We start from the raw sequence: 14,721 nt of genomic DNA, 5'->3' as shown, positions 1-14,721 counted from the left end.
GGGGGGGGGGGGGGGGGGGGGAGACCCGGACTCCTGGGTTCCTCACGCTGCACTCGCCCCCCGCCCGCCTGCTTGGCTCCGCGACGTCCGGAGCGAGAGCCTGGCTCTGACTGACTGACTGACTGCCGCTTTCAACGACGAGGCGGGTCGGGAGCGCAGGCCCCCTAGAGGAGTGGAGGGATCATTGGCAGCCACCCACCTAGAGCCCCGAGGGAGGGGCGCGGCTCCGCAGCGCGGCCTCTGCCAGCAGGGGGCGCTGCAGTGAGCGGGGCGGGGGGCGCTCGCTGTGGGGGAGCTCCCGGCTAGTCCAGCCGCAGCCTCTCCCAGCAGGGGGCGCTGCAGGGAGCAGGGTGGCAGCGCTGCCCCACAAACACACTCCCCGTGGCCTCAGGCTCCCTGTCCCCGCCCCCCACCCTCATGCTGATTGCTGCCTTCTGCCTTAGCCCTGTCAGGTGCAAAAGGAAATGACAGCAAAGAGGAAATAAGTTTGCAGTGCTTGTGGGGAGCGCCCTGGACTGAGGTGTTGGCAAGGGACGGATGCACGGCCGTGCCACTTGGGCACTGCTCCATTGGGAATGGCCCCAGCACAGAGCACGAGCTAAGGGGATTGGGCACATTGAAGGTGAGTGGGAATGAGGGAACGGAGCACAGGGAGGGCTCCTTGGGGGCAACGTGGGGAGATTCTCTAGGAACCCCCCTGAGCCGTGCTTGGAGACAAGGGCTGCACAAAGCCATCCCCAGGATAGACACAGGAGAACTGGAGTGGGGGCTCTGGGTGAGGGTGTTACTCACGCTCCCTGCCCAGAAACCAGGCCACCATGGATTCCTCCCGCTAGTACACATGGGGCTGGAGGAGCTGGGGCCCGGAGCGGGGGAATGGAGGTGTGGTTCCCTTCGCTGGAACCTGGGAACGGGGATGGAGGTGTGGGACCCTGGACTGGAAGCAAAGATGGGGGGGAGGAGCCCTGAGCGGGTCAGACCCTGGGGAATGGAGATGTGGGACAGTGGGCGGTGCAGATCCTGAGGGAATGTGAGTGTGGAGTTTTGGGTGGGGCAGATCCTGGGGAAGATGGGGGTGAGGGGCCCTGGGCTCTGCAGACCCTGGGGGGATGCGGGTGAGCAGGGCCGGCTTTAGGCCAATTCCACCAATTCCCCCGAATCGGGCCCCGCGCCTAAGAGGGCCCCGCGCCCAGTGGCAGGGCCACCCAGAGTGGGGGGCAAGTGGTAGAGAATCCCTTCCCTGGCTAGAGGCACCTTTTTAATTTTTACTCACCTGGCGGCACTCCGGGTCTTTGGCGGCACTTTGGCGGCAGGTCCTTCAGTGCCGCCGAAGACCCAGAGCGTGTGAAGGACCCACTGCCAAAGACTAGGCGCGCCGCCCGGTGAGTACAAACCCCACGTGTTTTTTTTTACGTGTTTGTTTTTTTAGTCATCCCTGTCGGGGCCCTGTCGAAACTGTTTGAATCGGGCCCCGCACTTCCTAAAGCCGGCCCTGCGGGTGAGCAGCCTTGGGCTGGGCAGACTAGAGGGAATGGGGGTTTGGGGCCCTGGCTGGGCAGGACCTGGGTGAGGATGGAGTGCAGAGCTTTGGTAGAGGCAGACCCTGGGGGGAATGGAGGTGAGGGGCCCTGGGCTGGGTAGACCCTGGGGGGATGAGGTTGTGCGGCCCTGGGTGGGGAAGGCCCTGGGGGGATGGGGGTTAGGGGCCCTGGGCTGGGCAGATTCTAGGAGGGAGGGAATGAGAGGCCCGGGGGGAAAGGCCCTAGGGAAGATTGGGATGCGGGGCCCTGGGCAGGTCAGACCAGGGCCACCCGGGGGGGGGGGGGGGGAGGGGGGGGAATTTGCCCCCGCCCCGCCCCCCCCCGGGGCCCCCCCAAGAATATAGTATTCTATAGTATTGCAACTTTTTTTATGGAAGGGGTCCCTGAAATTGCTTTGCCCCAGGTCCCCTGAATCCTCTGGGTGGCGCTGGGTCAGACTCTGGGGTTGTCTCCTGGGGTGTTCGGTTCTGGGCTGGCCGTGCTGGGCACTCACTGAGGGCCTCTCTCCCTGCCCTCCCTCCCCCTGCAGGGTGCTGGGCTCGTGGGCATGGCGTCTGGCCCCATGTCCTCCGCCGACTCCTCCAGCCACAGTACCCTGGAGGAGCTGTCCGATGCCTTCGATTCGGCCCTGGGGCGACATGACGACTCCAGCTCACTGGGCTCCGACTCTGAGCTGAACGGGGCCGCCCCCTATCGCCAGACCGACCGCTATGGCTTCCTTGGGGCCAGTGGTGCCCAGGATGGGTAAGTGGGGCAGGCCTGGGCATGGGAGTACTCAAAGGGGCCATTGCAGAGGGAGTAGGGGTGCTGCGAAGGGCATTTCTGTGTCCCCTAGGGGTGAGCACCCTGCATGGCTGACCCGGATGCCTGGCTCCCATTCCTCGTCCTGATCTCTTGCTCCCTGGAGCCATAGTGGGTGCTGGACTGATACCCACATTCCCAGTCCCACAGGGCAATCCCCTGGGCTCTGAGCCTGGATCCAGCATCTCCCCGCTCTGTAAGCTGAGGATATGGGGTGCTCAGGCCCATAGAATGGACATACACAGAGGAGCTGAGCCCCTGGCCCACACCCAAGTAGAATCAGCCCACACCCAAGTAGAGCAGCTTGTGGTTGTGGCCTTGCCCCCACCTCTTTCCTAGTCCTGCTGCCCCCCAGGGGTGGGGCAGAAGCAGGGAAGAGGCAGAGTTTGGGGAAGGAGAGTCTCAGGCGCTGGGGGCGAGGACTGTTTGGGACTCTTGCATCAGGGCCCTGTGCACCAGCCCCATCTCCCTAACAGCCTGATGTAGGGGATCCCCCGACCCAGGGAATATCATGTGTGCCCTCTAGGGTCTCTACAGCCAAGATGCTACTGAGGGCAGGCCCCCTGCTGGGGAGGCACAACGGCCCCTGGGAACCCCGGTTCACTCTCTGTACCTTCCCCCAGCTGGGAAATCACGAACGAATTCTAACTACTGGCTCAGTCAGGGATCCAGGGTCTTCCCTTGGAGGGGGGACATGTTTAGGTAGGGTCTAACCAAACAGATCCCAGTTCTGAAATCTGCAAGGTGCATCTGCAAAGGAGCAGAGCTTGGGAACACCAGAGATGGAAGCTCTGTCTTTGGAGGGGATTTTCCTCCCCTTCCTCACTGTTCATTACAAAAACTGTAGGAAATTAAATGCAAACTATGATGTCAATGTAATGCATGGAGGCATGGGAAGGCTCCTGAATCCCTGGCTGGAAGGCCAAAAGGGGCTGTTCTGATCATCTAGTCCAATGGTTTTGAACCTTTTTTCATTTACAGACCCCCCAAAAAATTCAAATGGAAGTGCAGGCCCCTTTGGAAATCTTAGACATGATCTACAGACCCCACAGGGGTCTGTGGACCACAGATTGAAAACCACTGGTCTAGTCTGATCTCCTGCGGAGCCCTGAGGTGACTCCTGCACTGATCCCAGAACTTGTCATGAGCTAGAGCGGGTCTTTAGGGATGTCCCCTCAGGACTGCTAGGCACCGAGGCCTGGAGAATGCCCCAGCCCTGGGAGAAGCTGGGGAGCTCTGCCCCATTATCATGCCATGATCCTGCAGAGGACATGAGCTCAGAAGCTATGATTTCCTTCTGGGCTGCTCACACCTGTCCATGGCCCTAGTCTTTCTTGGGGTTCTGGCGGGGACGTGTAGTAATGAGCGGTGTGAGGCCCACACAGGGCCGGCTCCAGGCACCAGCAAACCAAGCAGGTGCTTGGGGCGGCACATTTTCAGGAGCGGCATTCCGGCCACCCTTTTTTTTTTTTTTTTTTTTGTGCTTGGGGCTGCAAAAGCCTAGAGCCGGCCCTGGCAGCAGCAGCGGGGGGCGCCCTGGGGCCGCTGCGGTTTGCGTCAGGGAGCAGCGCCCGCACCTTATGGCCAGGCGGGCTCTGAGAGTGGGACACTCGGGCTGGGGGCCACTCGGTGGGGCACACGGAGCTGTCTGCAGGTGCCACAGGGCGGCCATCCCCCAGCGCTGCAGCCAGGGCTGGGTGAAGCAGCCCAAGCCGCCCAGGGACTGCGGCAGGGCGGCCAGAAGCAGCAGCAGCGGGGCCATAGAGGGTGGGGCGCTGCCGTGCGGGGCCTGTGTCCCACTCTCCGGGGCTCCACTCCATCTGGGGCTGCCCTGCCCCGGCTCCTCAGCCCCCTGCCGGGGTGGTCCCCCGGGTCTGCCCTCCCGGGTCCTGGCCGGTCCTAGAGGCGGGAGCCCCAACGGGTGAGGTGGGGGGGGAGAGCCCAGGGTTGGCATGGCAGGAGGTGCAGGTGGAGTAGGGGGGAGAGCCCAGGGCTGGGGCAGCAGGGGGTGGGCGGGTGGGGGGGGGAGAGCCCAGCTCTGGGGCGGCAGGGGGTGCGGGTAGGGGGGAGAGCCCAGCTCTGGGGCGGCAGGAGGTGCAGGTAGGTGGGTAGAGTCCAGGGCTGGGGCAGCAGTGGGGTGCAGGGGGAGCCCAGGGCTGGGGTGGGGGGCAGCCAAAAATCTTTTTGCTTGGGGCGGCAAAAAACCTAGAGCCGGCCCTGGGCCCACATCAGCCCCAGAGAAGAGCCAGAGCCCCTAACCCCTCTGGGAAGGGCTCTGAGCACTGTTGGTGCTGGGCCAAGGGAGGGGAGCACCCTGCACCCCTCCACCCGCATGAACTAACACTTCCTGTTTCAGCAGCTCACGGCTCGGCCACATCCTGTCCCCGTCTCCATGGCGATGTGCACACCGTGCTTGCAGCGGTGTGTGGTCAGGGACGTCAGCGCCCCAGCCTCCCCCACCTCACCCCGCCGAGCGGTTCAGGGTGTGAACGGGTCCAGGAGAGAAGAGAGAACAGCCCTGTTCAGCTCCACCCCCGTTTTCCCTGGGATCCATTCCTACAGCATCACTCCGTGGATCTGCTCTGTGCTGCTGGGAAGATCACTTGTAATGGGGCTGCCAACCTGCCCCCAAAGGCAATTCCCCTGCCCAGCAGACCCCTCGCTGCCCATACCCATCTCCTGATAAAAGAGTATGAGAGGGACGCTCTGTAGGTTAAAACACTGATAGTATTACTCCCTCTTTATTCAGTATTTGCATGCTCGTTATTTTATATGTGGACATTACTCAATGTTTACTCGCTCATTACGCGGTGTTTATGTGGACATTACTCAATGTTTACTCTTTCATTACTCTCTTTATTCACATATTACTCAGTGTTTACTTACTCTTTACTCAGTGTTGACTCGCTCTTTACTCAGTGTTTACACACTTAATAGTCAGTGTTTACACATTCATTACCCAGTGTTTAGGTGCTCATTACTCATTACAACAAAAATGATTAGGGGTATGGAACAGCTTTTACATGTGGAGAGATTAAAAAGACTGGGACCGTTCAGCTTGAAAAAGAGATGACTAAGGGGGACTATGGTAGTGGTCTATAAAATCATGAGTGGTGTGGAGAAAGCGAATAAGGAAGTGTTATTTACCCCTTCACATAACACAAGAACCCGGGGTCACCCGATGAAATTAACAGGCAGCAGGTTTAAAACAAACAAAAGGAAGTATTTCTTCACACAACACACAGTCAGCCTGTGGAACTCGTTGCCAAGGGACGTTGTGATGGTGAAAAGTATAGTTGGTTTCAAGAAAGAATTAGATAAGTTCATGGAGAATAGGTCCTTCAATGACTATTAGCCAAGATGGTCAGGGACACAACCCCATGCTCTGGGTGTACCTAAATCTCTGACTGCCAGATGCTGGGAGTGGACGACATGGGATGGATCACTCAATAATTGCCCTGTTCTGTTCATTCCCTCTGAAATACCTGGCATTGGACAGAATACTGGATTAGAGGGATCATTGGTCTGAGCCAGTATGGCCGCTCTTATGTTCTTAGTGTTTACTCACTCATTACGCCATGTTGTTTACTCACTCATTACTTTGCTTTTGCATGTTCATTACTCAATATTTACTTTTTCCTCAATGTTTATTCGCTCGTTACTCAATGTTTACTCACTCATTACTCAGCGTATGTCTACACAAGAAGCACTACAGCAGCACCGCTGCAGCAGCACCACTATAGTGTAGACACTTGCTATGGTGAGGGAAGGCATTTTTCCGTCGCTGTAGTAAATCCACCCCCCTTGAAAGGCAGTAGCTAGGCCAATAGAAGAATTCTTCCATCAACCTAGCTGTGTCTGCAGTCGGGGTTAAGTTGCACAGGGCATGATGTTTTTCACAGTCCTGAGTGAGGTAGCGAGGTTGACCTAAGTTTTATATGTAGACCAGGCCTCAGTGTTTACGCACTCATTACTCAGTTGTTACATAGGCCCAGATGGAGGGCAGGCAGTTTGTGGCAGGCGCCAGTTCTGCCTTCCTCACAGGCTACAACAACCCTTGGGGCTGCCTCAACTAGTGCCTCTGCTGCGGTGGACCGATGGAGCTTTGCACAGAACAGTCAGAGACAGTGCAGCACCTCCCCCCAGTGTGTCCCAGCTCTGCCCCCAGGACACCCCGTCGACCAGGGGCTGCTGCAAGGTGACACATGAACTGGCAGAGCCAACTTTGCACCTGGACCTAGGGGCCTCTGCATAAAGACTCCCTAGGGCAGGGGTTCTCAAACTGGGGGTTGGGACCCCTCAGGGGGTCGTGAGGTTATTACATGGGGGGGTAACAAGCTGTCAGCCTCCACCCCAAACCCCACTTTGCTTCCAGCATTTATAATGGTGTTAAATATATAAAAAGTGTTTTTAATTTATAAAGGTGTCGCACTCAGAGGCTTGCTAGGTAAAAGGGGTCACCAGTACAAAATTTGAGAACCACTGCCCTAGGGAGTCTTTATGCAGAGGCCCCTAGGTCCAGGGCAACAGGGAGTTGAGCTCTTGGTATTTACTAGGTCAATTACTCAGCTATGACTTCATGTTTAGTTGCTTATTATTCAAATGCCACCCGGTGTTTGCTTAGCCATTGCTCAGTATTTACTCAGTATTTACTCAGTCATTATTCAGGGTTTACTCAGCGGTTATGAAGGCATTGTGTGGTGGTCATTTAGTCTCGGTAGTCAGGGTTTACTAAATTGTTACTAAGTGTTTATTGAGTCACTATTTGGTGTTTACCTGGCCATTACTCATGGTTTACTCATTTGTTACTTGATCACTCCTTTGTCGCTACTTGGGTTTATGTAGTCATTACCCAAGCATTACTTGATATTTACTCAGACGTTACTCAGTGATTACTTGCTAATCTCAGTGTTTATTCACTTGTTACTCGGGATTACTAAGTATTTACTCAGACATTACTCACACGTTAGTTGTTAATCATTATTCCTTGCTTACTTGGTCATTACTCAAACTCATGGTCTCCATGGCAGAGGGAATACATCCAGATCTGTGCTTCTGATGGGAGGGTGGGAATTGTGGGGTGTCTCTGGAGCACATGGAGGGTGAAAAGCAATGCTCTGGGTCTCTAAACAGTAACAGACGGTTAAGCCAATGTTTCCTCAGCGTGCAGAATGTGAGGGTGATGCCGGAGGGAGGTCTATGGCTCTTCTCGGGGTAGAGTTGGCAGGGTGAGGGTGCCACCAGTCTGTAGCTGGGGTTAGGCAGGAGAGGGGTCAGAGTTAAGGTCATGTTGGAACATCCTGATTTGCCCAGTGTTTAGTTTTCACATTCCCAGGTGCTGCCTCCCCCTGCCCAGCCCCAAGGTAGGGCAGGGGTACAGGGAGCTGAGGCAGCAGTACCTGGAGGGGAAGGAGCAGACAGGGGATAGGCAATGAGGAGGCTGTGCTCTCTTCCCAGAGTAGTGCCCCAGGAGGGGAGCTTCGTGTGGCTACTGAATGAGGGAGGAGAGGGGGCTCAAGGAGGAGGAAAGGGGGAATGAAAGAGAGGTAGAAGGGGTGCACCAGAGGGACAAAGAGATGGGAGGAATGGAGGCACAGGGCAAGGAGGAGATGGCCTTTGGCCTGATACCCATTCTCTTCCCCTCATCCAGCCTGGGCCAGCCCCCAGTAGAGCTCATCTGGCACCGGGAAGCCAGATGGCTGGAGATGACATCGCACTGGGAGAAGGCCATGGCCAGGAGGTACAAGAAGGTGAGGAGGAGCCACAGAGAAGTCCCAACCCTCTATGGGGCCATGCCGATTGCCCAATGGGGCACTCAGCCCTCCCATGGGGCACCCCAAAGGGCCCTGCTAATCCCCCCAGGGAGCAACCAGTCTCCCCAGAGGGCACCCCAGTGTGCTCCACTCCCCCAAGGAATCAGCTGTTGCCAGGGTTTCCCCCATTACATCTCCTGACAGTGTAATACCACACAGCTGAGCCCCCTGGAGCTAGGGTCTCCCTGCCCCTGAAGCCCGTGTCCTATGGCCCTGGCTCTGTCTAGTGTGGCACCATGCTGGGCCCTCTCTCCCTGGCCCTGCCCTGTGGGGGGTTGTACTATGGTTGATGCAGTTCTCTGGCTCCAGGTGAAGGTCCTGTGCCGTAAAGGGATCCCCTCGTCCATGCGCGCCCGCTGCTGGCCCCTGCTGTGCGGAGGGCAGGCCAGCATGGACCGCAACCATGGCAAGTACAAGGTAACCAGCTCCCCCTGCCTCCCTCGCGGCTCCCACTCTCCCTCGGCATCCTCTGCCCCCCCCACACTCTGCCCCACCTGCATCCATGCCGATGCCCCCAAGCTCTGAGCCAGCTGCCTCCCACACTTCCGCACGCCTGGCTCTAGGCGCTGGATATGCACAAGGCTACCCTGTATTGGCTAGCGTGCAGAGAGGATAACATCCCAGCTACCACTGCTGCTAGAGAAGCGCTCCTTTAGCTCTTGCAGCAGGCACCTGCATTGCTGCAGTGGCAGGAGGGAGCTCTCAGCTCCCCAGGGCCAGAGGACAGGGGGTTAATATACAGGGTGAAAGGGCCCAATCTTGTTCTCCCTAACCCTGCTGACTGCCATGGGGTGATTGGCAGGAGAACAGGATCTGGCCCCAGGGTGAGTCATCATCAGTGGCAGAATAGGACGTCTCGAGGCATGGATCCACTGGATCTGTGCTATGACCTAGCTTATAAACAGTGCTGTGGTGGACTGGTACCCTTCAGTGTACCAGTCTCCCGAGCGCTGGCACAAGGCTTCAATGCCTCTGAGAAGGAGCTGCTGGACTCCAGCCCTCTTGCTTTGTGCTGTGAGCTCTGCCCCGTGAGTCCCAACTGAGCCAGACATCTGGTCAGAGACATTCACCCTCTCCAGGGCTCCGGGCACCCCATCCAGTGTTTGCAGTGACACAGGGCAGCTTTTCCAACCAGAGCAGGTTTCGTTAGCCTGCTGGCACATGGCGCGGGGAGTCCTGAGAGTAGGAACAGAGGGACAAAGATTAAGAGATCATCCATCCTGATCCGCACCAGGGCTCCATGAGCCATGCTGCTGCTGTGAGAACTGTGCAGTTTCCTTTCTCTGTCCCTGTCCCTTTGTCCCTCAGTCCCAGGTGAGAGACCGCAACTGAGTTCACATGCTCAGCCTGCTGGGAGCTCTTGCTGATAGGTGATAGTCATTGGGCTTCCATTGCTCTGGGTTAGTCTCAGCCAGATCCAAAGGACCTGCATCCAGTTGGGCTGAGTCCAGCATGCTCTGGCACCCCTCCTGGCCCACACTACACCTGCAAACACAACCACCGTGCAGGGAGCCGCTAACACCCACCCCAGGCCCTGATCTCTTGCCGTTAACCCTGAGCCCCTGCCCCAGGGATAGGGTGGTGTGGCCCACTTCCTGTCGCCATGGTCACCTGTTGCCGTGTCGCTGTAGGAACTGGAACAGTCACCTGGCGACCCACAGTGGTTGGAGACCATTGAGAAGGACATCCACCGCCAGTTCCCCTTCCACGAGATGTTCCTGTCGCCTGAGGGACATGGGTAAGGGAGCGGCGTGGGTACAGCCAAGTGCTGGGGGAGCAGAGGGGAAACCCTGCTGGGGCTGATGCCTGAGTTGTCCCTGCAGCCGGAGTGGGGTGCTGTGTCCTGCCCCCAGCCCAGGACATTCCTCACAGCTGGGCAGCGCTGCCATAGTGGGCCTGTGATTCCCATTCCAGGTACTCGCCACTGAGTGGTGCTGTCTTCCTACTGACACCAGCTCCAAGCGGTTCCAGTTAGAGAGCAGGGATTGTCCAAGGGGCAGGGGGAACACGGCTGGGGTCCATGGCATTGAGTCACGCCGGCCGGGGCACCACTCAGGCATGTGAGCCAGAGTCATCCCCCCACACCGGGGCAACCTGCAACTGAACGATACCCCCTGGGGAGTGCCCTGCTGGGCAGCAGAGTTACCCCCAAACCCCTCGGAGGGGGGGAGTGTGTGACCCATCTATCAATCCCTATCCACACTCCTCCTTCCTTCTATCTATCCCTCCCTCCCTCCATCCCCATCCGCACCTATCCTTCCCTCCATCCCTATCCTACTCCTCCCTCCCTCTCTCCATCCATCCACCCAATAGACTCCCCGCTAGGTATCTATTTAGAGAATTCTGTATATATGTAGCCTCATGGACTCAGGACACCTGGGTTCTCTTCCCAAAGGTCTGATCCGACATGGGGTGGGGTATGGGTGAGGGCAGGGGATGATACTGGGCTAGTTGGGCTCAGTGTTCTGGTCCTGTATGGGAAGGGAGCTCTGCACCGTGTGCCCCATGTCCCAGCCGAACTCTAACACCCAGCCCCATCCGTGCAGGCAGCGAGGGCTCATGCAGCTCCTGAAGGCCTACACCGTGTATCGGCCCCGCGAGGGCTACTGCCAGGCCCAGGGCCCTGTGGCTGCAGTGCTGCTCATGCACATGCCTGCTGAGGTGAGTCATGCCCAGCAACTACTGGGAACCATGCCCTCCCCATGGGGCACCCCCCCAACTGCACTGACCCCGCCTCACCGCCCTGCCCCTCCCCCACTGCTGTTGTGCTGCCCTGTGATATAACCCCGTCCACTCATGGGCACTTGCCCCCACTGCCCTCCCGCATGGAGCAGCCAGCTCCCATCCCCACACGGGCCACCCTTCCGCCCCCCATGGGTCACCAACCCCACTCCTAGCCCTCATTAACAACCACCCTCAGGCCCCTTTGCATGCCAGGGCAGCCAGTTCCCCTCCTCCTCACACAAGATACACACCTTCCCCCTCGCATAAACCCTGTGCCCCTCCTCTATTCAGTCCCCCTCCCCGTGTGCTCCGGGTACCCCGACATCCCCCCTGGCTAATGTCTCCCCCTCCTCTACAGCAAGCCTTCTGGTGCCTGGTGCAGATCAGTGAGCGCTACCTGCCCGGTTACTACAGCCCTGAGATGGTGAGAACCCCCCTGCACTCCTCCCCCAGGATGGGAATGGACCCTTATGAGATGCAACGTGGAGTCAGCAAGGCAGGGGGAAGAGCCTGCAGCTGCCTTGCCATGCCCTCCCCATCAGGGGGTACTGGGACACCAGAGAAGGGGAGGAGCCTGGACTGCCCAGCCATGCCCTCCCCATCAGGGGACGCTGGGACACCAGGGAGGGGGAGGAGCCTGGACTGCCCAGCCCAGCCTTCCCCAGCAGGGGAGTAAGAGAGGGCTGTGGGGCTGGAGCCTGTGTGCTTGGAAGCAGGTGGGGCTGTGCAGCGGGCAGATCTGATGGTCTCTCGGTTGCCCCCGCAGGAGGCAGTGCTGCTGGATGGCGAGGTCTTCGTGGCGCTGCTGCGGCGCGTCTGCCCCAAGGCCTACAAGCACCTGCAGAAGCACAGTGTGGGGCCGCTGCTCTACGTCACCGAGTGGTTCCTGTGCCTCTACAGCCGCACCCTGCCCTTCCCCACCGTGCTGCGCATCTGGGATGCCTTCCTCAGCGAGGGTGCGTGATGCACTGGCTCAGCCCAGAGCTTCACCAGCTGCCAGCCATCTAGCCAGGGCCGTACTGGGGGCATGGTCCTGCACGATTTATGGCTCCCCCAGGGCTGAGACATCCTGGCTGCCCTGGACTAGGAGGGGTGGGGGCGGGGCCAGGTCATGTTGTCTTGGTGGTTTCACAGCTCCCCACAAGCCTGCTGCCTGTTTCATGGCTCCACCTTCCCCAGCTCCACTGGCAGCTTCATTCCTCCCCTCGCAGGTCCCCTGGCTGTTTCATGGCTCACCCGGCCATCTTTTGGCCCCCCTCCCAGGGGCCTTTGACTGTTTCAAAGCTCCTCCCCCCAGCTCACCTGGCTGTTGCATGGTGTCCCCCACACACAGCTCCCCTGACTGGTTCATGCCTCCCTGTGTAGGTCCCCCTGGTTGTTTCACATTCTCTCTGTCTCTCTCTGTCTCTGTCTCACTGACACAGAGCTCCCTTGACAGTTTCATGGCTCCCCCTCCCAGGTGCCTTTGGCTGTTTCATGGCTTCCTCCTAGGTACCCCTGGCTGTTTCAGGCCCCCACCCCCGGTCTCCTGGCTGTTTCAGGGCTGCGCCAGCGCCCCCCACCTCTGGCTTGGGGTCTGACAGCTGCTGTCTCCCTGCAGGGGTGAAGGTGCTGTTCCGGGTGGGGCTGGTGCTGGTGCGCCTGGCACTGGGCTCCTCGGAGAATCTGCGGGATTGCACGGGCATTGTGGAAACACTGGAAAAGCTGCGCAGCATCCCAGCCCGCCTACTGCAGGAGGACATGTTCATGGCCGAGGTGAGGCACAGGGTGGGGACCAGGCTGGGCTTCTGCTGCAGAGATAGGAACCTTCACCAGCCTCCAGCACAGCCCCCGGCAGGGCCAGACCCCTCTCCCCTATTCAGCCCCCACAGGGCCAGACCTCCCCAGCTCCTTCCTCCCCCATTCTCCTGCCCCCTCCCGAACTCATTCCCTCGTAGACAGGTCTCCCTAGCTCTGTCCTGCCCCCTTCTTCTGCCCCTCCTCCCCAACTCAGCTCCTGAGGACCACTCCTCCCCAGCTCTGACTTCTCCCCTTGCCCTGTCCTGCCCCTTCCCCAATTCAGCCCCCTGAGGGGCTTACAGCACCGTGCTCCCTGCAGGGGAGGGCGGGGCTGGACAGCTGCAGGCTCTTCCCCCCCCCCCCCCATGTCATGGTGCCCTCTGCTGTTTCTCTTCCCTGCACACACCAACCGGAGGCCTCACACCTGTGCATGTGGGATCCCTTTGCACATAGGGCTCCCCACAAGACGCAGACCCCATGATGTCCCTCCACCCCCATCTCCTGCAGGTTCACAACGTGGCCGTCTCGGACCGCGATGTGGAGCGCGAGTGCCGGACCCAGCTAGCCAAGCTGCGCAAGGTCCGGCCTGATTTCGGGTACCGCCCGGAGCAGCGCCTGCCCAACGCCAAAGCCATCTTCGACACCCAGCAGCTGGAGGATGCGCAGCAGCCCGGGAAGGGCAGGCACCCAGCGCCCACCTTCCTCATCCCAGAGATTGTGGTGGACCCCCCACCCCCACCCCCCAAGGAGCAGCGCCGGATGGAGAGGGAGCGGCTGAAGGAGCAGCGCCGGCAGGAGAAGGAGCAGCGCCGGCAGGAGCAGGAGTGGCGCCGGCAGGAGGAGGCAGCCGAGAAGCAGGCTCGGAAGAAGAAGCCCCCAGGCAGGAAGAAACCAGACACGCGTGGCAAGACTTTCCATGTGGCCCAGCGCCCCATGCTCAGCCTAGCACAAGAGAGCGGGGAAGGGGAGGAGCCTGGCCCCGCCAAGAGAAACTCTGCCCCCTACCTGGAGACCTATTTCTGAATGGGTGGGGCAGGGCCTGCCCTAGCAAGAGACACTCCGCCCCTTGCTGGAGACATGTTTTGAATGGCAGGGGTGGAGCCTGCCCCACCAAGAGAGACTCCACCCCCTACCTGCTCAATGGATGGAGAGGAGACAGTGTGGGGCATTGTGTTGAAGAGGGAAGGGGTCTTGGGCTCAGAGGGCTGAGACCCCCCTGCGTCCTGTAGCGCCAATCAGCAAGGCCAGATTCTCCCTCAACCCCCATCAGTATTCACACTGGGGCCCAGTGAGTGGAGAACCTGCCTACTGCGATCTGGCCACTGGTGTCAGCAACACAGACAGTCCGGTCCCTGCCTGGGCCTTGCTCACTCACACGCACTGCCCGTCCTTTGGCTCTGGGCCTGCCCCTCCTTTGGAGACCTGACAGAGCAATCAGTGCACAGGTGCCATGGGCACACAGCTCGTTGCCTGAGAGCCAGGTCCCTGGGAACCGCAGCAGCCGCCCTGTGAATACTGCAGCCTATGATCAGAGCGGGAAGAGGGGGGCAGATTGAAAACATAAAGGGAAATGAAACTTCCTTCTGCGGTCCCCCCCCCCCCCCGAGCTGGGGCCAGGCTGGGGAGTGGGGCTGATGAGCCACTGCTTGGCAGCGTGTCTGTGTAGATGGTATTAAAAGTTTGTCCTGGGGGCAAAGGCCGATCACAAGTGTTGAATCAGGAGCCTGTTTGTTCAGGAGACCACCTTGGGGGAAGGAAATAGCCCCAGCTGCCTACGTAGGGTTACCATATTTTGTGCCTCCAAAAGGAGGACACTCCATGGGGCCCTGGCCCCGCCCCCAGCCCCGCCCCCTCCCCACCCAACTCCGCCCCCTCCCCAAAGTCTCCGCCCCCTCCCCTGCTTCCCGCGAACATTTAATTCGCGGGAAGCCTGGGCAGGTAAGGGGGGGTGTGGGGGGGAGGAGGTGCGGCCCAGGCTGGCCCCCCCGGCGGCTCCAGCCTGGGTCGGCTCGGGCCCTGGGGTGCCGGCCCTGGCTCCCGGCCGACCACCCCCGGCCCGCCCA

The 14,721-nt window shown here is 59.5% G+C and overlaps 2 protein-coding genes across 2 annotated transcripts in view; one reads left to right on the top strand and one right to left on the bottom strand.

Moving 5' to 3' along the window:
* The window catches only part of PPP1CA (protein phosphatase 1 catalytic subunit alpha), a 7,837-nt gene extending 7,418 nt beyond the window's left edge, over positions 1 to 419 (bottom strand). Inside the window, exon 1 of the mRNA XM_034768820.1 lies at positions 414 to 419. Within this exon, the coding sequence (XP_034624711.1) occupies positions 414 to 419 (6 nt within the window). The remainder of the gene's footprint in view (positions 1 to 413) is intronic.
* On the top strand, positions 225 to 14,366 carry TBC1D10C (TBC1 domain family member 10C). The gene is made up of 10 exons (XM_034767716.1): positions 225 to 622; positions 2,071 to 2,285; positions 7,993 to 8,092; positions 8,465 to 8,572; positions 9,787 to 9,893; positions 10,702 to 10,816; positions 11,238 to 11,303; positions 11,646 to 11,835; positions 12,480 to 12,634; positions 13,166 to 14,366. Exons 2-10 carry the CDS (start codon positions 2,089 to 2,091, stop codon positions 13,679 to 13,681), a joined length of 1,554 nt encoding a protein of 517 aa, XP_034623607.1. The 5' UTR covers positions 225 to 622; positions 2,071 to 2,088; the 3' UTR covers positions 13,682 to 14,366.
* The last annotated feature ends 355 nt before the right edge of the window (positions 14,367 to 14,721 follow it).

Source organism: Trachemys scripta, chromosome 4 (genome assembly GCF_013100865.1).
Source record: "Trachemys scripta elegans isolate TJP31775 chromosome 4, CAS_Tse_1.0, whole genome shotgun sequence".
Taxonomy (NCBI): Eukaryota; Metazoa; Chordata; order Testudines; family Emydidae; genus Trachemys; species Trachemys scripta.
Note: the sequence above shows the minus strand (reverse complement) of the source record. Positions and strands in the feature narration are given on the sequence as shown.

What these genes read in the sequence shown, in the direction of transcription:
- TBC1D10C (XM_034767716.1), top strand. Translation starts at nt 2,089, where the DNA reads ATGGCGTCTGGCCCCATGTCCTCCGCCGACTCCTCCAGCCACAGTACC. An exon ending in GCCAGTGGTGCCCAGGATGG is followed by an intron (nt 2,286 to 7,992) that starts GTAAGTGGGGCA and finishes CCCCTCATCCAG; the next exon opens with CCTGGGCCAGCCCCCAGTAG. An exon ending in AGGACATGTTCATGGCCGAG is followed by an intron (nt 12,635 to 13,165) that starts GTGAGGCACAGG and finishes CATCTCCTGCAG; the next exon opens with GTTCACAACGTGGCCGTCTC.